Raw genomic sequence first — 20,684 nt, 5'->3', positions numbered from 1 at the left:
CGGAACTCGTTGGATTTGGTCGGAGCTCGTTGGATTTGGTCGGAGCTCGTCGGATTCGGTCGGATTCGATCAGAGATGATGTGAGAGGCTAAGAAAGATGAAGAGATAAGAGAGTGAGAAGGAAAGAGATGGAAATGAGGTTTATTTTGAATTGAGGGCAATTTTTTCGAAATTGGGTCAAAAGTCTAATTTTAGATTTTTTTTTTTTCAACTAGGAAGTCTAATCTTGATATTTCTACAATTTTGGTGTCTACAAAATGAAATTTCTTAAAAAAAAATGGTATGGGTGTAATACAAATAAAGAAAGAGGTCCGAATTGCAAGGGCTTCCCCGCGTAAATTGGTCACAATCAGTCCTTTTTTTGCCTTTGCGGGGGACTCTCTCTTTCTCTCTAAGGCTCTCTCTTTCCCATCTCGCCGGAACTTTCATCACCGTCGCTATCGCCAGATTTCCGACCTCGCAGTTTCCCTGCCGCTCCAATCCAGCTGGCGTAATCTTCCTCCGTGAATACCGATCTGGTATTCCCTTTCTTTGTATCCAAAAGAGCTACTCTATTGTTCATAGTTTCTGTTAAAGTGACGATACATCTGTTGAGTTGTGAATGCAGGTTAGATTGAGAGTTCAACTGGGTTCTGAATTTGAAAGTTTAAATCTTTAGACAACATAACTGTAAGATGGGATACATTGGAGCACATGGTGTGGCTACATTGCACCGATACAAATACAGCGGTGTCGATCACTCTTATGTCGCCAAATACGTCTTGCAACCATTTTGGAGTCGCTTTGTCAAAATCTTTCCCCTTTGGATGCCGTACGTTCTTTTCTTTTTTTCTACTTATTCATCTTCAAAATCTGGTGCCCTTCCACTTATCCGATTCTTTTGAGTTCTAATTTTGTAGCGAAGATTTTTTCTTTAAGTTTAGATGTCAATATATCATATAGCATTTCAAGGCACGGATCGTGTAGGCTAGTTGTTATCGAGTTTAGATGTATTCATTACAGTTATATTGTGTTTGTAGTTCACCTCACAGTATGATCGTCTGTATTCCTTTAATTCAGTCTAGGTTGCCTGTACATAGGCTGGTCATTTTATGAGTATCATAATGGTATAAAGGTGTTACACATAATGAAATAAATATAAATATGAATTTACTTTGTTGTGTATAGGGTAGCCTAAATCTTTGTTCTCTTTTAACATGTAGTTTACGTAGTAAATTAAGAATTGAAAATTATGTATCCGATTGTCACTTGTGTGATTACATTTCATGAGTTGCTGACTATTTTTTATTTTTTATTTTGGTCGGAAACTGTCCTTTGGATTCTGGGTTCATCTTCAGTCCGAACATGGTAGGATATCAAATCTTCCCTCTTTGAAAATCCTTGAGCCTCTTTATTGCAATTTTTTTTTTTAATAATCTTTTATCATAGAAATTGTGCTCCCCTGCTTTCTGAAGGATTGTGTGTTATTTTTGACAGATAACACTTATGGGTTTCATGTTCTTACTTACTTCTGCACTGCTTGGCGTTGTAAGTTTCTCTTTCACCTGATCATGCTTTAGATTCTTCTTGCAAACTTTCTCAGTGGCAACATTGATAAGTTATCTCACTGCTATAAGCCTTGAGTCGTTAATTAGATGTTTTGAACTGTTTATTTCCGTAGGACTAGGATAACTTGCAAAGCTTATTACTTTGTTTTGTTTGATAGATTTAAGTTTTGTGTCCCAATCATTTGAGAAACAATTGTAGTCATATATTCATGGCACAGTAAATCAAGTTTCGTGACAATTTGAGCATGGTAAAAAAAGTCAATGCGGCCACTCTCATGAGTTTTTTTGACTTATTAGGCTTTATGATATCCAGATTTATTCACCTCAGCTGGATACGCCTCCACCAAGATGGGTTCACTTTGCTCATGGCTTACTACTTTTCTTATATCAGGTTCGATGGAATTTATTTAAGCAGTATAGTCTCTCACATTTTGTCAGAGTTATATCTATATATTGTATATCTACCTCCTTCCACCCACAATCTCTTCTTCTTTCTCTTCAATTCTTGTACACAATTGCACTTGCTAGACATTTGATGCTGTTGATGGAAAACAAGCAAGGCGTACGAATTCTTCGAGTCCATTGGGAGAACTTTTTGACCATGGTAATTTTATGTTACCTACTTTATTTTACTCAGTCACAAGCCTTTTGAAATGTTCGAATCCTTAAGTCATTTTGTGATTATTCTTTTCCCGTATCAGGATGTGATGCACTTGCTTGTGCGGTACGTTTTATTCTGATTTTACTCGCATTGCATTGCTCTGGAAAGTTAATGCCTCTGTTCTGGGATTATATCACTTATATATAACGTTATGCAGTTAGAGTCGATTGCTTTTGGTAGCACTGCCATGTGTGGAAGAGACACTTTTTGGTTCTGGGTGATTTCAGCTGTTCCATTCTACTGTGCAACATGGGAACAGTAAGTTGTATGATTCAGCTCGGACACTGTAGCTCCTTTCAAATGTAGTAAACGAATCCTTATTATCAAATTTTTTTTTTCTTTCAGTTTCTTTACCAATACCCTTATTCTTCCGGCTGTTAATGGACCCACGGAGGGTCTCATGTTGATCTACTTATGCCACTTCTTCACAGCCGCTGTGGGTATGTTTCAACTCGCAATAAGCATGCTAGTGCAAAATAAACACCTCTTTTAAATTTGTTTGCGTTTGGGATTTCCTTTTTATTGATACATTTTCTACCATGTCGATGGTAAAAATATTTTTCTTTCTCAGGTGCTGAGTGGTGGGCTCAACAGTTGGGAACGTCTATGCCATTCCTAAGCTGGATCCCATTTTTTGGTGGTAAGGCTCCCGAAAAATCACTGTAAACAAACAAACAATAAAACAATACTTTGTGGGTCTTACAAGTTTGTTCATATATATCTTTTTCTGAATTTATTGATATGATTATTAGAAGTTTATTATGCTTTTCATGTGTGTCTCACATTTTTATTTTTCTCTCCACTGCAGAACTCCAGACACATAAAGTTGTGTTGTATTTAATGGTAGCCTTCGCTGTTATACCGACTGTCACGTTCAAGTATGGATTTCTTGTATACTTCACTTGCTCGTAATTAAATTAATCCTTATTTATAGCTTGTACAAAGTTCTGTAATCCAATAGAGTTGAGTCACGATCGCAATTAACAGTTTTCATCCTATAATACAGTGTCCAGAACGTTTACAAGGTCGTTCAAGCAAGAAAAGGAAATATGTTATCTGCACTAGCAATGGTATATTTTTATAGGCTTGGTCTCAGCTGTAATACTATAAATAGCCTTACTCTCTATGCTTAATCGAGTATAATTTTTTTCTTGCAGCTTTATCCTTTTGCCGTGCTTTTGGGCGGAGTCCTCGCTTGGTATAATCTCAAACTCACAATTTTGGTGACATATTGTAATTTTATTTTTATGCATGTAATATATGATGATTTGTTTCAACCATATATGCGCGTAGGGACTATTTATCCCCGTTGGATCTCATAGCAACCTATCCGCATTTGATTGTAATGGGAACAGGACTTGCTTTTGGATACCTGGTGGTAAGATATATTTATCCGATTTGGTTTCTCTAATCTCACAGATTTTTTCTCTCTGATCAACTTCCCATCGAGACCACTTGAGCTTCAGTATCAATAACAATGCTATTAACTTGACAAGTCTTTATGAGTTTGCGAAACTTTTCTAAATCCTCTCATAAGGCGAATTTTTTTTTTTTTTTTTTTTTTTGCAGGGGCGAATGATTTTGGCTCATCTCTGTGATGAACCAAAGGGTTTGAAAACCGGAATGTGCATGGTATGTATCATTATCAATATAGACGAATTTTGAAGTTATTTAGTTACTTCAAGATGTTACATTACATATCTGTTTCACTCGAATTCCTTAGTAAATAATTGATTTTTCGTTTTCTTACTGCAATGACTATTCTTTGCAGTCCCTTCTGGTCCTCCCATTTGCCATTGCAAATGCACTCAGTGCAAGATTGTTAGATGGGTACGTTGCTTTTTTTTTATTATTATTATCATTTTAGTGCTAAAACTGTATTTATCAATTGACTTATGACGATCAAAATACTAGCGCGCTTGATATATTTATCTATTTTAATTTTCTCTGCAGAGTTCCTATTGTTGACGAACGCTTGTTAGTTGTTAGTTATTGCCTAATCGCAGGTCTGTTCAGTTATATGCATTTTTTGATGATGCACCTTTTATTTCCTTCTAGAATGCATTATGATGATTTCTTTTCTTTTTTTTCTTTTTTTTCTTTTTTTTTTATTATGTTCAGCTGTTATATATTTGTGGTTTGCAAGATGTGTGATTTGCGAAATCACAACAGCCCTCGGAATTTGCTGCTTCAGGTCAGAATAAGTCTTTATTTAATGTGATTTTTCATTTCATCAGCTATATATTATGCATTTTTTTTTATGAAACAGGATAACTAGAAAAGAAGCTTGAAATCTGGATATTTCAAAGTGGTATGTATATCCAATCATGAATTGTTTTTATAATTTTTGTATCTACTCTATGGGATTTTTCATTTATCTTTATATGTTTCTGTTGCAGTTCCGGATCAGGAATGGTGTGAGAGCTTAGCTGCTTAATTATTTTGTATCAACATCGATGAGAGTTGCTACTGAATTCTTTGCTTGATTTGCAACAATTATAATCACACCCTCTTTATGTAATAGATTATTTATTTGGCTTCATAATAATAGACTACCGTCATGTTTAGACTTTCCAATTATGAGATTTGCAAGTATTTAGCTCAAATAGTCTACCTCCTATAAAATTATAGCCATACTATTTGTTTATTTTGGAAAATAGCCCAAACCTAAAACTAACATTACAACATTCCTGTTATACCCTTCTATAAAAATATCCTAACTCATCAGAACCCATTTAAAAAATTAGAAACGCCCAACCCCCAAACTCTAGTTTGCTATCGCACCACCAACATTGACGCCACGATCCGAACCTCGGAGCTCGCTAATATCTCCCTGATAGTGCCGAGCTCTCCGTGGTCGTTCCAATTCCCGAGCTGCGCTGTCACCCACGAAGACTCCCCGCGGCGCCGCCTCGCCACCACGTGCTCGAAAGCCCCGTCCAGCGTGCGCCAGAATCCGCATCATCGCTCTCGTCCGCCACCGCCGCCTCCTCGAATGAAACCCTCTCGTCCCGGAACGCGCTCAGTCGGAACTTGCTCAGAATCTTCGTGTCCAACGCCCAGCTCCTCGCATCTCCTCCGTCGTCACTGTCGCCGAAGGCAAAGTAGAAGAGCGTGGTGAGGACGTTTAGGTGCTTGGCCATCCTTCCAAGGTAAGCCAAAGCTTCCCTATCGTCGGCGCCGCCGAAGAAGAGCGCTGCGACGCGGAACTGCGACGAGAGGAGCCCCTTCCGGCGGCGATCTCCGTGACTCGGTGGAGGAGGAGGAAGAGCCTCCGCCGAGGCTTCCGATGCCGATGGTGCCACGTAGGACGAGGATGGCGACGAAGCCGCAGAGGACGGTGATCTTGATGTTGTTGAAGGCCTTTTTGATCTGACGGCCAGGGACGTGCGGGGATTTGGTTGGATTCGATCTCAGAAATATATAGATTTCAGAGTTTTTTTTCACGAAATAATTAGTAAATCGGATTTACTGTTATATTTACCATACAAACGAATGATTTACTCAATGGTTAATATGATTTACTGTCGGATTTATTGTCCTCGATTGTTCACGGAAATAATTAGTAAATCGTATTTATTGTTAGATTAACTAGTTTTCATCTCAGATATTTTTCTTGCTAGGTTAACTAGAAAATGTTATGGTTAATCTATAAATGTACATAATAAGATTTACTGTTGTTCTTATTACGGTTAATAAGATTTACTGTTGTTCTTGTTACAGTAAATAAGATTTACTATTGTTCTTGTTACGGTAAATAAGATTTGTTGTTGTTCTTGTTACGGTAAATAAGATTTATTGTTTTCTTGTTATGGTAAATAAGATTTACTATTATTCTTGTTACGGTAAACAAAATTTACTGTTATTCTTGTTACGACAAATAAGATTTACTGTAGTTTTTGTTATTGTTAATTAGATTTTCCTAATTTTTTTGTTATGGATGATATTATTTACTATGATAGTTAATAATATTAACTTAATGGTATTATTGGAATGTTATCATGATAAATTGGTTACTTTTCGTTAATAGTTGGCCTATAATTTTAAAGTAGGAGTGTTGTTTTAGCTAGTTGTTTAGTCGGCCTTCAATTATTAGAACCTATAGTCTAATAATTTTTTTCTGTAAAGTTTGTGATTTGGAATTAATGCCAGTGTTTTCCTTCCTTTAGCCTTTTACTTGGGAGGCCTAATTTTTTTTTTTTTTTTTTTTATTTTGGGTATATTTTTGCTAAAATATTTGATTATTTTCTATTTAACTTTGAGGTTAATCCTGTTAACTTGATACAACTCCACCCATCATAAGTGAATAGATAATATGATAATTACTATTTTATATTCATGAATTATTTATTATAATTATAGCACACACTAATTGACAGAGAAAGATAAATAAAAACTTACACTGATATCAACCCTCAGCCAACTTCATTTGATTCCTATCAAAAAACACATCACTAAAATATTTGCTTCAGGCTTTAAAACTTTGATTTTTTAGGCTTCAAGAAAATATTTATTTTAAAGTCTAATTATTTTAAAAAGATGGTGGTTCAATCGAAAATATTAATTTTAAAGCCTAAATATTTGCTTCAGGCTTTATAAAAGATGGTGGCTCGAACGAATACAAAATTTTAAAGCCTAATTACTAAAAGGGGAATAAGTACAAATAAAAACAGTTTTAAGGTGCTAATATTTCCAAAAAAAAAAAGGTAAACAATTACTTTATATATATATATATATATATATATATGTGTGTGTGTGTGTGTGAGAAATTGTATACAGTAAATCAATTTAAAAGAAAATAATATTTTTGCAGTAAAAATTTTAAACAAATAAAAAACGGTTATTAAAAAGATGGTGGTTCGATCGAGGAAGGCTCAGGTTGCCACAGTGGGGATCGGAGGGGCACCGGGCCGTTATCCTCCCACTGCCGAAAGCGGGAAGTTATCACTGCTCTGTGAAACCAGCCTCACGCTTTGCCCTCCGCTCTAAGAGTCACCACTTCCGTTATCCTCACAAATCTGTGCCTTCGCACAAATCACCACTTCCGGCTTGGAACGGGCGGCCCAATATACTATTTCAATTAGATTATAAAGTATTAAGATTCGCATGCACTTTAGCGATGTGGGATTCGGGGGACCAAATTAAAGACTAAGCTCTGAAACATTCTTTGGATTTTTTTTTTTTTTTTTTTTTTTTAAGTCAGCTTTGCTGCAGTGGAGATTGAACCACGACCTCCACACAGAAAGTAGTGTGGAATTACCACTAGACTATCTTAGGTACCACCATTCTTTGGATCTTTATTATTAAGGATCTTCAAGTCTCTTTAACTCACAAAACAAATAGAAAACGAAAACGTTCATTAATCTGTGCTGTGAAACGAGTTTATGAGATTTCAGTGAATAGAAACCATCTCTTTCTTCTTCTTCACGTCTCCTGTTGTCTTTGAAGTTTCGTAATAAATAAATAAATAAACAAAAAAAAACATCAAACCCACTTTCTTGTTGTGACGGGTGTATATACTTCCACAAGGAACACAGGCAAGATGTATATTTTTTTTATTATATATATATAAACATTTTATTAATTTCCTTGAAAAACAGTTATACAAAGACTACCCAAATTAGTTTCAGTATATATCAGACAACAAAATTAGAGAGGAGAAAGATAGCAGTGGCGATTCTCTTCTCGTTTGCCTTTGCAAGAAAGAAGACTCTTCGAGGGACATCAATGTATTTCTCAATCGCCCCAAAAGAATATCGGTCAAGCTTGTTTTCGAATAGATGCTTGAATTCCTATAAAGCTTTTTCCAACCACTTTGGCATTCTGAGCGAAGCCCTCATGCCGAGCCTAGACAGAAATATGGCGTACAATATGTGCATCAAGAACATGAACGATCCGCTATTTAGGAGAACCTGTTGAGCAAAGTCCGAATTAAAAATAAATAAATGCATAAATAAACCGTAAAAGAAAAAAAGAATGAATACCAGAATTGTGAAGAGGGTGTAAATCGCGTTCATCGAGGGGACCGCATAAATCCCCGATGCTGTGAACAAGAAGGTAAGAGAAGCATGTATGTTTATGGTGATCTGCGAGCGAAAGCCATTAATGTATGAGCTCAATAAATTGAAGAATAATTTTAAGGGAAAAAAAAAACACAGAAGTTTGAATAGACAATTACCAAACCGAAAATGTTCTCTCTTATCAAGAACGAGGATACTAAGACATATCCAACGGCACCCAAAGCCCGGACCTGTATATATACACATATTCACATATTAGTTATGCCCGTTGAACAAAAAAAAAATCATATCAAATTTTGGTGGATCGGGATAAAGAAAACACTACAATTGTGCACAAGAAAATCGATAGTTTCCAATCAGCTCCTGACCTGAGAAAACAATAAATAAGTAAATAATATGTTGCCACGTGAGTTTTTTGGTTATCCAAACTCGGACATAAATTTTATTAACAAAGTGAAGGTGATGATTAAAAATCGAAACGGCGGTAAAAATTAGAATTATGTGGTTTTTTTTACATTAGCCTTGAAAAAACAATCATAAGTTCAGCTACACATACCTCCATAGTGCACCCATTGCAAATCCAGCTAAACCATGCCTAAGCTACACGTTGAGAGTTGAGACACCATTGAAGCAAAACGTTCCATGAGAGAGAGAGAGAGAGAGAGAGAGAGAGAGAGAGAGAGAGAGAGAGAGAGAGAGAGACTTACTAGATAGGTCAACGCTTTGACCGGACCGGACAAGACGAGTAACAGCATTGTTGTTGCAACCTGAAAAGACGAAATACTTTTGTCGCGAAAATAAATAATTAAAAAAAATGAATAAATAAATATATGTACCCAAATGATATGAAACCCTTGTGAATTACAAACCATTGTTTTTCTTCCAGCAGGGATGCCCCATCTCATCGAGGAGATCACGATCGGCAGCGAGAAAAAGCACCCGAAATAATTCTGCATATAACCAAACTTAAATTACATTTGTACGATTAGCATACTAATAGAAAAAAAAATTGATACCTTGATTAGAGATAAGAAAATTCAAGTAGGAACATACTGGTTGAAAATAGATAGATAAAAAAAAAATATCAAAGCTTATATAAATATAGAAAAACAGCTCATTTCCCTTATTCAACGGCCCAAAATTTGCAATATACAGATGATCATTAATTCTCCGAGTCTTGAGTTATGGATACTGTAGGTTCTTGGCTTTCTCAAGTTGATTTTTTTTTTTAGAATTCCACTTGATGAACAGTTCAAATTTCCCAAATATAACTTTTAAAAAAACTATATAATGTGATCACAGCTGTCACTTCTATTTTTCTATCAACTAAAACAAAAGCCAAAGTTATGGTAAACAAATCCATTTATCCCTAAAACTATGATGGAGTTGTATTTGTCACAAGTACTCACAAAACTTATCAACTTAAGCCAAACTTCCAAAAAAATAAAAAAAAATTACAAACCTCAATGGCAAGAGAATTGCTTAAGAAATAGACCAAACCGGTGAGAGAAGCGAACATGGAACACTCGACCAGAGCCAATGTGTTGCGATACACCTCTCCTTTCTCCGACAAATCCACGTCTCCCTCATCGCGTTCTTCAACGAACCCCAACGATTTCACAGAGCACGGAGTCACGAGCCGACCGAGCCGGTTAGCTCCGGTCCGGCGCCAAGTCGGAGGCAGAGGCAGAGATAGAGACGAGGGGCTCGGAAATGAGCGTTGAGGGGTAGTTTGGGGAAACAGAAAGTGCCGTACACACTCCCTGTGGGTTTTGTTCGGAAGAATCATCGAGTACAATTACGTGAACCTCTTTCCTTCCAACCACACACATTCGAAGAGAGTTCGACCGGGATAGATTTTGAGATTGGGCTTTTACGAGTTATGTCATTATGGGCCTAAGCTAATATTGGGCTTTTACGAGATGCAATCATGGACCTCATGTGAGTTACGTCTTGAAGATAGCATTTCATTGATAACTCAATTCTCATTTCTACATTACTAAAAGAGAGTTTTTTATCTCTCACGGAAATACTGTAGTTAGAACAGTATTTGTGCCTCCAATAGCATTTGTTCTTTTGGTCAATCGTCCAATACAATTTCTTCTCCTGGTCCCAGATTCATTTCAAAACTATTTTCCTGTATAGAACCATCTCCATATAATATAATAAAACAAACAGACCTATACGACATGCAAAACAAATTCAATAAATATATATATATATATATATATATATATATATATATATATATGTCTATCCTGTTTAGATATCTCAAACTAAAAAAGTTGTTTTTAATTGTTTTTTTCATACTATACATATTTGTGTGGTACAGACTTCAATATTCATCTTTTTATTTTTCTAAAAATTTTTCTCATTTTAGAAACAACTAAGCTATGTAATATCTTTTTAGTGTCTATCTCAATGACTATGTCTATCTTCTACTACATATATATTTTTATATAGTAACTTCTTATTCTAACCTACATAAAAATCAAGCGGCATATTTTGTGGAGAATGATAACTCAAGCTAAAAAAGCTTTTTCAATTGATTTTGTCATATAGATATTTGTGTGGTACAGACTTCAATGATTCAATATTTATCTTTTTATTTTTCTAAAATATTTTCTCATTTTATAAACAATTGTGTGTAATATCTTCTTGGTGTCTATCTCAATGACTATGTCTATCTTCTACGACATAGATATTTATTGATACGAATCACGCCAACAATGTGACGGTGACCCGGAACAAATGTTGGTGCCTTCGCAAACCAGGATCTCAAGTTCGATGACTCCGCGACCCAACGCCTAGAGAGACGTGAACCTTGGAATAATGAGGACGTCACAAACGAATGTGTAAGTTCGCTTGATAAGTCGGGGATGAACGCCACAAGCAATACCTTGATAAGTTCAGAAGTTTCTTCAAGAAACAAAGAGAATTCTCTCACTTTTTCATCAAAAACATAGTTTGCATTTCTCATTCATGAAACCTCCTTAAATAAGGAAAATACAAAGCAAATTCGGAGCTCCTTGTTGCCCTAGCTTAAATGGGCCTAGAAGACATTATTTAGGCCTAATAACATTAAAATCAAAAGGCTAACTTAATATCTAACACATATGGGCTTCATTTAACATAAATAAAGCTCAAAAACACTTTAAAAAGACTCCAACTTAACCCATTCTTTTTTGCTACGAAAATAACAAATAAATAACTCAAACAATAATAACTAAAAACAGTCTTATTCAATAACAGCTTGAATGGTGTGAATAAGCTCTCCTTTATTTCCTTGGGTGTGCTTGCTCTCCACTTCTTGCATCAAAAGGACTCAAGTCATATACATTGAACGTTGCGCTCACATTGTACTCACCGGGTAGATCTAGTCTGTAAGCATTGTCATTGATCCAATCAAGCACTTGGAATGGTCCATCTCCTCGTGGGAGCAGTTTAGAACGTCGTTGGGCTGGAAATCGCTCTTTCCGCATGTGCAACCAAACCCAATCTCCAGGTTCAAAAATCAATTTACGGCGTCCCTTGTTGGCTTGCTTCATGTATTGTTCTGTTCGCCGCTCAATGTTTTGTCGAGCTCGTTCATGAAGTTGCTTCACGAATTCTGCTTTCTTTTCGCCATCTAAATTCAATGTTTCAGAACTAGGTAAAGGTGATAAATCCAAAGAAGTTAAAGGATTAAAACCATAGACAAGTTCAAAAGGTGAAAACTTAGTCGCTGAATGAAATGAACGATTGTATGCAAACTCAACATGTGGTATGCACTCTTCCCAAGACTTAATGTGTTTCCTAATCACATCCCTCAATAAGGTTGATAAAGTTCGATTGACTACCTCAGTTTGGCCATCGGTTTGGGGGTGACAGGTTGTAGAAAACAACAGTTTGGTTCCTAACTTTCCCCACAAGGTCTTCCAAAAGTAACTCAAGAACTTTGCATCCCTATCAGAAACTATTGTCCTAGGCATCCCATGTAGACGTACAATTTCTCGAAAGAACAACTCAGCAACATTAGAGGCATCGTCAGTTTTGTGACAAGGAATAAAATGAGCCATCTTAGAGAACCGATCTACAACGACAAAAATGGAGTCCTTCCCTCTCTTGCTCCTAGGTAATCCTAACACAAAATCCATTGAAATGTCTATCCATGGAGAACTAGGAATGGGTAAGGGTGTATAAAGACCGTTTGGTTGTACTCTAGATTTGGCTTGCCTACAAGTAATGCACCGACCAACTATCCTTTCGACGTCTCTTTTCATGTGGAGCCAGAAGAAATGTTCATGCAAGATTCCTAAAGTCTTAGCTACCCCAAAATGCCCCATCAGCCCTCCACCATGGGATTCCCTAGTTAGTAGATCTCGCAATGAACAATTGGGAACACACAACCTATTTTCCTTGAAAAGATATTCATCATGCCTAAAGAACTTCCCAATTCCATATTTTTCACACAACCGATAATGTTCACCAAAATCAAGATCATCATTATAAAGCTGTTTGATATGTTCAAAACCAAACAGTTTAGCGTCAAGGGTTGAGATCATAACATACCTCCGAGAAAGGGCATCAGCAACCACATTCTCCTTACCTTTTTTGTACCGAATGACATATGGAAACGGTTCTAAGAATTCAGACCAGTGAGCGTGTCGTTTGTTCAGTTTGTGTTGGCTTTTGAAATGCTTGAAGGATTCATGATCAGTGTGAATCACAAACTCTTTTGGCATCAAGTAGTGTTGCCGCGTCTCAAGTGCTCGAATTAGCGCGTATAACTCCTTGTCATATGTCGGGTAGTTGAGTGTCGCGCCATTTAATTTATCACTAAAATACGCAACCGGACGTCGCTCCTGTATGAGTACGGCTCCAATCCCTACACCTGAAGCATCACATTCAATTTCAAATGCCTTCTCAAAGTCAGGTAAAGTATGCAAAGGAGCATTTGTTAGTTTATCCTTTACACTCTTGAACACATCTTCTTGTGCTTTTCCCCATTTAAATGGCACGTTCTTCTTCATGGTTTTAGTGAGAGGTGCTGCTATAGTGCTAAAGTCCTTCACAAATCTCCTATAAAAGCTAGCAAGTCCATGAAAACTCCGAACGTGGCCAACACTTGTTGGAGTCGGCCACTCTTGTATCGCGCGAATCTTCTGATCATCAACCTGTATACCCTGCGCACTTACAATAAAACCAAGGAAAACAAGCTTGTCCGTACAAAAGGTGCACTTTCCAAGGTTAGCATACAACTTTTCTTGCCTAAGTACCTCCAAAACAGATCGCAGATGAGATATATGGTCATGTAACGATTTACTATAAATGAGAATATCATCAAAGTAGACAACCACAAATTTTCCAATGAAAGACCGCAACACATGATTCATCAAACGCATGAACGTACTTGGGGTATTTGATAACCCAAAAGGCATAACCATCCACTCGTATAATCCAAGTTTTATTTTAAAAGCTGTTTTCCATTCATCTCCCTCTTTCATTCTTATCTGATGATACCCACTTTTAAGATCAATTTTAGAAAACACACATGAACCGTGCAACTCATCAAGCATATCATCTAAACGAGGAATTGAGTATCGATACTTTACCGTGATATTGTTGATGGAACGACAATCGACACACATTCTCCAACTTCCGTCCTTCTTTGGAACCAATAAAACAGGAACAGCACACGGGCTCATGCTTTCCCTCACGTACCCTTTTTTCAACAAGTCCTCCACTTGGCGTTGTAGCTCTTTGGTCTCATCTGGGTTACTACGGTACGCTGGACGATTTGGAAGGGAGGCTCCTGGAATAAAATCAATCTGATGCTCAATTCTCCGAATAGGAGGCAAACCCCTCGAGAGCTCTTCGGGAAGTACATCAGCAAAGTCCTGCAAAAGAGAAACAACCGGACTGGGTAAAACCAAATCTGGTTTATTAGTGTGTAAAACCTCACTTTTGTGCACGACCATGATAAGGGGCTGTTTTGTGGTGATCGCTCACTTAATGTCACTCTTGGTTGCGAAAAGGTTTTGTTTTGGGGAGGCTGTACACTCTTGTTTTCTCTCTATTTTTCTCTCAACGGTCATGGGTTTCCTTTCTTGTTTTCTCTCCTCTAGTTCTTTTGCACTCGATTTTCGTAACCTGACTTGGTCTTCATAGACCTCCTTTGGGGAAAAGGGAAGTAAGACATTTGGTTGGTGTTCGTGGGTGAAGGAATATTTGTTGGTGTAGCCATCATGTAGTGCTCGACGGTCAGATTGCCATGGACGACCTAGAAGGAGATGGCCAGCTTGCATTGGTACCACATCGCACATCACTTTATCATCGTATTTTCCAATCCGAAAAGGCACCATCACTTGTTTTGTAACTCGGACTTCCCCGCTATCATTCAGCCATTGCAACTTGTAAGGCCTCGGATGTTTCAGCAAGGAGAGACCTAACTTTTCCACCATAGATGCACTTGCTACGTTGGTGTAGCTACCCCCATGAATAATGACACTACAAACCTTTCCTTTTATGTCGCAACGAGTGTGAAAAAGATTCTCGCGTTGTACATGTCCATCATCTTCCTTCACTTGAGTGGTCAATGCCCGACGTGACACTAAAAGAAACTCCCCCTGCTCGGCCGATATCTCTTCATCATCTTCCAACTCTTGCATGTCTGGATCACCCTCTGCATCGCTAGCCTCAGACTCAATATCACCGCTGTAGCGACTCGAAATTTAAGCTTAATGTCGTAAATTAAGTTAATCAAAGGACGAGAAAATTATGTAAATTAATTTCTAAGAAGTATTTCCAGTATTTTTGGATTTGAAATATATTAAGGTAAGGAGAAATCTCGGAATAAAATAAAGGATTTATCGAGTTCGCCGCGAATAATAAATTATTTTCCGATGAGATATTCCGGAATTTGATTTAAGAAAATAAATTCTCAAGGACGAGAATTATTTCCGAGAAACCTTAAATATATTTGAATTAATCGAGAACGAATGAGAATTTTCTTGGTTTTGAAGCTTTTAATTAAAGGTTCGATCAGTTATCGTTGAAGTCACAAAATTTTGTGACAAGGACGTGGTTGTCATGATTTTCTGGGCTCATTTGAAAGAAAACTTGAGTTCAGGGTCAGTTTAATGGAGATGGAAAATACGAGGGATTTATTTGCAAACAATTGAAGAATTCTTTCTACACTCTTCTTCCGCTTTTCCTTTTCTTCTTCTTCGATTATTTTCTTCTTCTTCTCCTCATTTCGCTCGCCGACCTGCAAGAGAGAACAAAGAGAAAAAAAAAAAACAAAATCCAACCACCTAGAGAAACGATCGCCGACCCCGTCATCAACCTGAACCTCACCTTCTTCTTCTCTTCTCATCTTCCTCTTCTCGTCCTCTTCATCCTAGCGTGCGCCACCAGCTCCAAGACCGAGCTTCACCGCGCCGTGGCCGAGAAGAAAACGCCGCGCGCTGTCAAGGACACCGGACCGAGAACGAGCACCGGGGACCGAGAAAGGAAGTGCCGATGAGTTGAATCTCACGGAAATTGGGTAAGAAATCAAAACCCGAAATGGATTTCGTGATGTTAGGGTTTGTAGTTCAAAATTGGGGCTTTCTTCATGAGCGTTAATTGAGGAGATTGAAATGTTTTCAGAGCAATTTTGAGCTTCATTTAGATTGGGTTGTGATAGAGTTCGAATTGATGATGATTTTGGTTTGAAATTCCTTTTGGCCGTGTGGTTTGATTTTGAAAATTTGATTATGGATAAGTGATGATTTGAGAGTGATTATTGTGGATTTCGGGGTTGGAAAACTTTGGAGTTCATGAGGTTTCGGGATTTTTATGATATGTTAACGTGTTTTGTCTTCGTTACGAGTTTTATTATCGAGGGTCTAGGGTCGTCGTAGGCGGGCTACGCAGAGCCCAAAACAGCGAGTTCGGGACGGCGAGAGCATGACCGGGAAACGACGGAACTATCGCGCGAGCGTCGGCGAGGCGAGACCGAGACCGGGTGAACGACGGCGTTTCGGTTTAGGCTCGGAGACTCGCGGAACGCCCGTTTTAAAAATTTAACGAGTCATCTAATTATTATTACCTTGTAATTATAAAGTTTAAGGTTTTTGTAAGAATTCTTCCGAGCTAGTACGTTAACACGTTTAATTTGTTTTAAAGCCCGCTTCGATGTAGATTGGAAAAAAAAATAGGTTATACGTTATTGTTATTAATCTCGTTTATGGATTTTAAGAGTAAAGACTCGATTGTGAGTTAAGGTTGGATTTCTCGGTTACTCGAGCTTAGTAATAATAAAATTTGATATTTTTTTTGGAATCCGGAAAAAGAAAAGGAACGATATTCGGTTGTTGGAATTATTTTCTAATTTCATTATGGAGAAATGAGATTAGATTCGTTCAAAGGAAAACGAACTTACTTATTAGAATTACTTTCTCAGTTTTGAGATTGAGCGTAATTTTTCGTTCGAGTTTACACTTTCTCGTATCGTTTGAAGTTTTGTTCTGAGAACTTGGATTCCTTATAGTGGATATACCTTTGGGTCTTACGATTTGTAAATCGTACGTTTGAGTTTGAGTATTGTGGATTACTCATAGAATTCTGATTCAGGATCGGTTTGATTTACCGTGATATGACTCAAGACTAAAAGTCGTTTAGAGGGTTCACGGAGTAAGTGAACGTCTGGATTCTCGGTATTAGTGAACGTTCAGGTTCACAGGACGAGCGAACGTCTCGTTGAAGAGCGACATAGACGCTTACTCTCGAGGTAGGTTATTATAACCCTTCTCTCCTGATTTTATGGTTTGGCCTCAAGTATATATTATTTTCGAAATGAAAATGTTTGTGAACCTGCCACATAACCTAGAACCGTTTTTAGAAAATGTGGCGGAACTTCAATTCGGTATATCCGATTATGAAGTTGAGAATATTTTCGATATTATACATATATCCCGTATTTACGAAAGGAAATGTTTCGTATATCCTGGACAAGCCGGTTTCACACACACATGTATACGGTGCGGAGAGTGCACCTTGCTCTGATCAGAGGACTGCCACGGGTTAAGTTGGCAGGCGGCTCAGGAGATAGTACACGTTTTAGAAGTATCTAGGGACACATTTAAATTTCTGTCATTTATATTTCTGCAATTTACATTTCTGCAAGGTATACTTGTACGTGTATGGTGATTTACATGTGACAAGAATATTATTATTATACAGTAAGTATTATTTTCGAAAATCTTTTAAAAAAATCAAACCATTACTATAGCACCTACTGAGCCTCAGGCTGACCCTATTTCCTCAAATTTTTCTTATAATCAGGATGTGAGAAGGAGAAGGGTTAGGAAGACCTCGAAGTTAAGTGTGGTCGAGAGTTGGAAGGTTTTCGCTGGATAGTCTATCAAGTGTCGAAGGTTGGTTTTATTTTTCGTTTTCTTTCTTTTATCTTTGGACTTGTAAAGTAATCAACTGAGTATGCACCGTGGGTTAGTTTTGTAAAGTTTATTACTGCTTAATTATATTCTAATCACACCCCACCTTTCCCGGGGCGTTACAACCGCCCTCCCGAAGCACCATGACACGCTGATTTGGACACTGATTAGCGATGTGCCCTCTTCCAAGACATTTGAAATACTTTATCTCGCTAGTGCGATTAGGTGGTTTGACTTTGTTGGTGGTTGTCGGGACAGGTGTCTTTTGCTCGAACTTTCCTCAAGAAATAGGAGGAATCTCTTCCTTCTTTGGGAACTTTGGCTTCCATGGGACTTGGCTTGAACTTTGGTGACGCAAAACACTCCGCCTTTGTTGCTGTTTCTCCACTTTCAGCGCCATGTGAAGAAGCTCCTCCAAGGTCTCGTAGTGATGAAGCTCAATCGTGTCGGAAATCTCGCGGTTGAGGCCTCTCAAGAATCTTGACATTGTAGCTTCACGATCTTCGTCGACGTTGGCCCGAATCAGCGTCATCTCAAGCTCTTTGTAGTAATCATCGACGCTCTTGCTTCCTTGTCGCAGAATTTGTAACTTGTTGAGTAAATCTCGACGGTAGTGATTTGGCACAAATCGTCTCCGCATTACTCTCTTCATCTCTCCCCAGTTGTCAATGGGAGCAATTCCCCCGTATTCCCTACTAATGCATAGCTTGTCCCACCATACAACAGCATATTCTGTAAACTCAATGGTAGCGAGTTTTACCTTTTTTCGTTCAGAATATTCATGACAGTCAAACACTCTTTCCATCTTACGCTCCCAATCTAGGTACTCATCGGGGTCGCTTCGTCCTCGAAATTCAGGAATTTTCATCTTGATGTTGCCCATGTTGTCAAAACCGCGATCAAATCGGTTTCTCTCCCTTCGTCCTTCGTTGTACTCATCTCCTTGGCGACTCTCGAGGGAGATTCTGTCAAGATCATCTGCCAACTCATCTTCCCCAAACACCTCATCATCTTCATTTTCAGCCCTCCTTGGTTGGTTTCGTCTCGGAGGATTTGGTGCAAATCTGGGTGGTGCGGCTCGGGGCTGCAAAACAATACACTCGTGAAGTAATAAAGAGAAGGCCTCACAACTCTCGCTCACGTGTTTCTCTCAAGTATGATGATCACTCAATTTCGCTCGTGTTTACACTCAATATTATTGGCTTTTACCCTCTGATAAACTCACACTCTCTTGCCTATTTCCACTCGAATCCTCTTTTATTTCTTTTGAAACTAAAGAACGGTGATGGAAAAGATAAACTAGTGACGTCCAAACACGACCAACAAGAAAGAACAAACACAAACAATTGCGACACAACGCATCAAACCAAAAAGATAGACACCACACTTTTTTTTATCTTTTTTTTGGATCTGTCTTTTCTTTTTTTTCTTCTGTTTTTTTTTTAATCTGACTCTTTTTTTTTTGGATCTGTCTTTTCTCTCTCTTTTTTTTTTAATCTGACTCTTTTTTTTTCCTGGGAAAAGAACTTCAATAAAGAGGAACTAAGAAAAGGAACTAAGAAGATGGAAATAAACAACGAAAACTAGGAAATTCGGATGAAACTGGCAGAAACTTTTTGGGGACTCAAAATCAATAGAAAACTGACTTTTTCGGATTCAAATACAGGGTGTACTAGTAGACCCTAAATCGATTCAATAAAGCACAAAAAGATCTTCGATTTGATATATTAAACACCTAAATCCGATATCAGAATCAAAAGTTATGACTGTTTCAATTCTGACCTAAACACAATTTCGGGAATGACCATTTTTTTTATTAATAAAACGAAAAGGATAGATAAAACCTTGATCAACTCGATTAGCTCTGATACCAAATGATACGAACCACGCCAACAATGTGACGGTGACCCGGAACCAATGTTGGTGCCTTCGCAAACCAGGATCTCAAGTTCGATGACTCCGCGACCCAACGCCTAGAGAGACGCGAACCTTGGAATAATGAGGACGCCACAAACGAATGTGTAAGTTCGCTTGATAAGTCGGGGATGAACGCCACAAGGAATACCTTGATAAGTTCAGAAGTTTCTTCAAGAAACAAAGATAATTCTTCCACTTTTTCAAAAAGAAACATAGTCTGCCTTTCTCATTCATGAAACGTCCTTATTTATACAAAGCAAATTCGGAGCTCCTTATTGCCCTAGCTTAAATGGGCCTAGAAGACATAATTTAGGCCTAATAACATTAAAATCAAAAGGCTAACTTAATATCTAACACATATGGACTTCATTTAACATAAATAAAGCTCAAAAACACTTTAAAAAGACTCCAACTTAACCCATTGTTTTTTGCTACGAAAATAACAAATAAACAACTCAAACAATAATAACTAAAAACAGTCTTATTCAATAACAGCTTGAATGATGTGAATAAGCTCTCCTTTATTTCCTTGGGTGTGCTTGCTCTCCACTTCTTGCACAACTTGTAAAACAAGGTTGTTCATATCTTCCTTCATTCGCTTTGCCCTTGCCCTTGTGATTGGTCCCTTTGTTTGTTCCTCCTTGATGTCCGCATCATTTATTCTGTCTGTAAATACGTATGTAAACTTTAATTTCTATTCACCATCTTATTCCTCTTCATCTCTGCATATTTCTTTACTATACGCTTACCTTTATATTACAGCTATCATACTTTCCTATCAAACAATTATCTAAGTTAAGACTAATTACTTTTCTTACTCAATCTTGATCTTGAACGGACTTAGTCCGTCGTACATAGTTTTCCCTTACTTTTTAAACGGTTGGTCGAATACTTAAACATCTAAGGCGACACTATATATGAAAAGGTATGTTAATCAGTTTACTGCAATCTTATATCCTTATTTTTTTTCCCTACTGACTTGCGCTATTTTTGTTGTCTAAAATACTATTTGTAGGGGCTGGGCTGACTTATTCTCTTTTGGACCTTTGCTCTCTAAATAAGTTGAAGTCTAAAAAAATTGTGTAGTCTCATTGATCGAAGGTTGGTTTCTATACTTCCA

General features: G+C 37.6%; 2 protein-coding genes, 1 non-coding gene and 1 pseudogene across 4 annotated transcripts; 1 reads left to right on the top strand and 3 right to left on the bottom strand.

The window, feature by feature from the left end:
* Positions 1 to 350: 350 nt before the first annotated feature.
* Positions 351 to 4,785, top strand: LOC149402606 (choline/ethanolaminephosphotransferase 1-like). 2 transcript variants are annotated; one of them, XM_089609563.1, is made up of 20 exons: positions 351 to 518; positions 608 to 811; positions 1,338 to 1,347; positions 1,477 to 1,527; positions 1,861 to 1,938; positions 2,076 to 2,151; positions 2,249 to 2,271; positions 2,366 to 2,466; positions 2,554 to 2,648; positions 2,780 to 2,848; positions 3,017 to 3,086; positions 3,215 to 3,278; positions 3,366 to 3,406; positions 3,502 to 3,586; positions 3,778 to 3,840; positions 3,980 to 4,038; positions 4,162 to 4,214; positions 4,330 to 4,402; positions 4,478 to 4,519; positions 4,608 to 4,785. In XM_089609563.1, exons 2-19 carry the CDS (start codon positions 675 to 677, stop codon positions 4,497 to 4,499), a joined length of 1,170 nt encoding a protein of 389 aa, XP_089465689.1. In that variant the 5' UTR covers positions 351 to 518; positions 608 to 674; the 3' UTR covers positions 4,500 to 4,519; positions 4,608 to 4,785. The 2 variants fall into 2 exon arrangements, with proteins under 2 accessions (XP_089465689.1, XP_089465688.1); XM_089609562.1 differs by lacking the exons at positions 351 to 518; positions 608 to 811 and having other exon boundaries at positions 1,330 to 1,347.
* A 2,328-nt stretch (positions 4,786 to 7,113) lies between these two features.
* LOC149402605 (signal recognition particle RNA) lies at positions 7,114 to 7,279 on the bottom strand. Its single transcript, XR_016296239.1, has one exon.
* A 459-nt stretch (positions 7,280 to 7,738) lies between these two features.
* Positions 7,739 to 10,074, bottom strand: LOC149402604 (uncharacterized). Its single transcript, XM_089608194.1, has 8 exons — positions 9,691 to 10,074; positions 9,098 to 9,178; positions 8,936 to 8,995; positions 8,785 to 8,828; positions 8,554 to 8,596; positions 8,387 to 8,458; positions 8,193 to 8,294; positions 7,739 to 8,120 (listed from the first exon to the last, which is right to left on the bottom strand). Exons 1-8 carry the CDS (start codon positions 10,015 to 10,017, stop codon positions 8,001 to 8,003), a joined length of 849 nt encoding a protein of 282 aa, XP_089464320.1. The 5' UTR covers positions 10,018 to 10,074; the 3' UTR covers positions 7,739 to 8,000.
* Positions 10,075 to 10,308: 234 nt separating this feature from the next.
* LOC149402603 (uncharacterized) lies at positions 10,309 to 20,420 on the bottom strand (annotated as a pseudogene).
* Between the last annotated feature and the right edge of the window lie 264 nt (positions 20,421 to 20,684).

Source organism: Urtica dioica, chromosome 3 (assembly GCF_054948205.1).
Source record: "Urtica dioica subsp. dioica isolate 48M chromosome 3, U.dioica_male_clone48M_v1_H2, whole genome shotgun sequence".
NCBI classification, from domain to species: Eukaryota; Viridiplantae; Streptophyta; class Magnoliopsida; order Rosales; family Urticaceae; genus Urtica; species Urtica dioica.
Note: the sequence above shows the minus strand (reverse complement) of the source record. Positions and strands in the feature narration are given on the sequence as shown.

Bases quoted from the DNA above. Each gene is read 5' to 3' on its own strand.
- LOC149402604 (XM_089608194.1), bottom strand. From the start codon at position 10,017: ATGATTCTTCCGAACAAAACCCACAGGGAGTGTGTACGGCACTTTCTG. The intron at 9,179-9,690 runs GTTTGTAATTTT...GGTTATATGCAG, and splicing joins GCAATTCTCTTGCCATTGAG to AATTATTTCGGGTGCTTTTT. The intron at 8,295-8,386 runs GTAATTGTCTAT...TTTCGCTCGCAG, and splicing joins GAGAGAACATTTTCGGTTTG to ATCACCATAAACATACATGC.
- LOC149402606 (XM_089609563.1), top strand. From the start codon at position 675: ATGGGATACATTGGAGCACATGGTGTGGCTACATTGCACCGATACAAA. The intron at 1,939-2,075 runs GTTCGATGGAAT...TGCACTTGCTAG, and splicing joins TACTACTTTTCTTATATCAG to ACATTTGATGCTGTTGATGG. The intron at 3,279-3,365 runs GTATATTTTTAT...TTTTTCTTGCAG, and splicing joins TGTTATCTGCACTAGCAATG to CTTTATCCTTTTGCCGTGCT.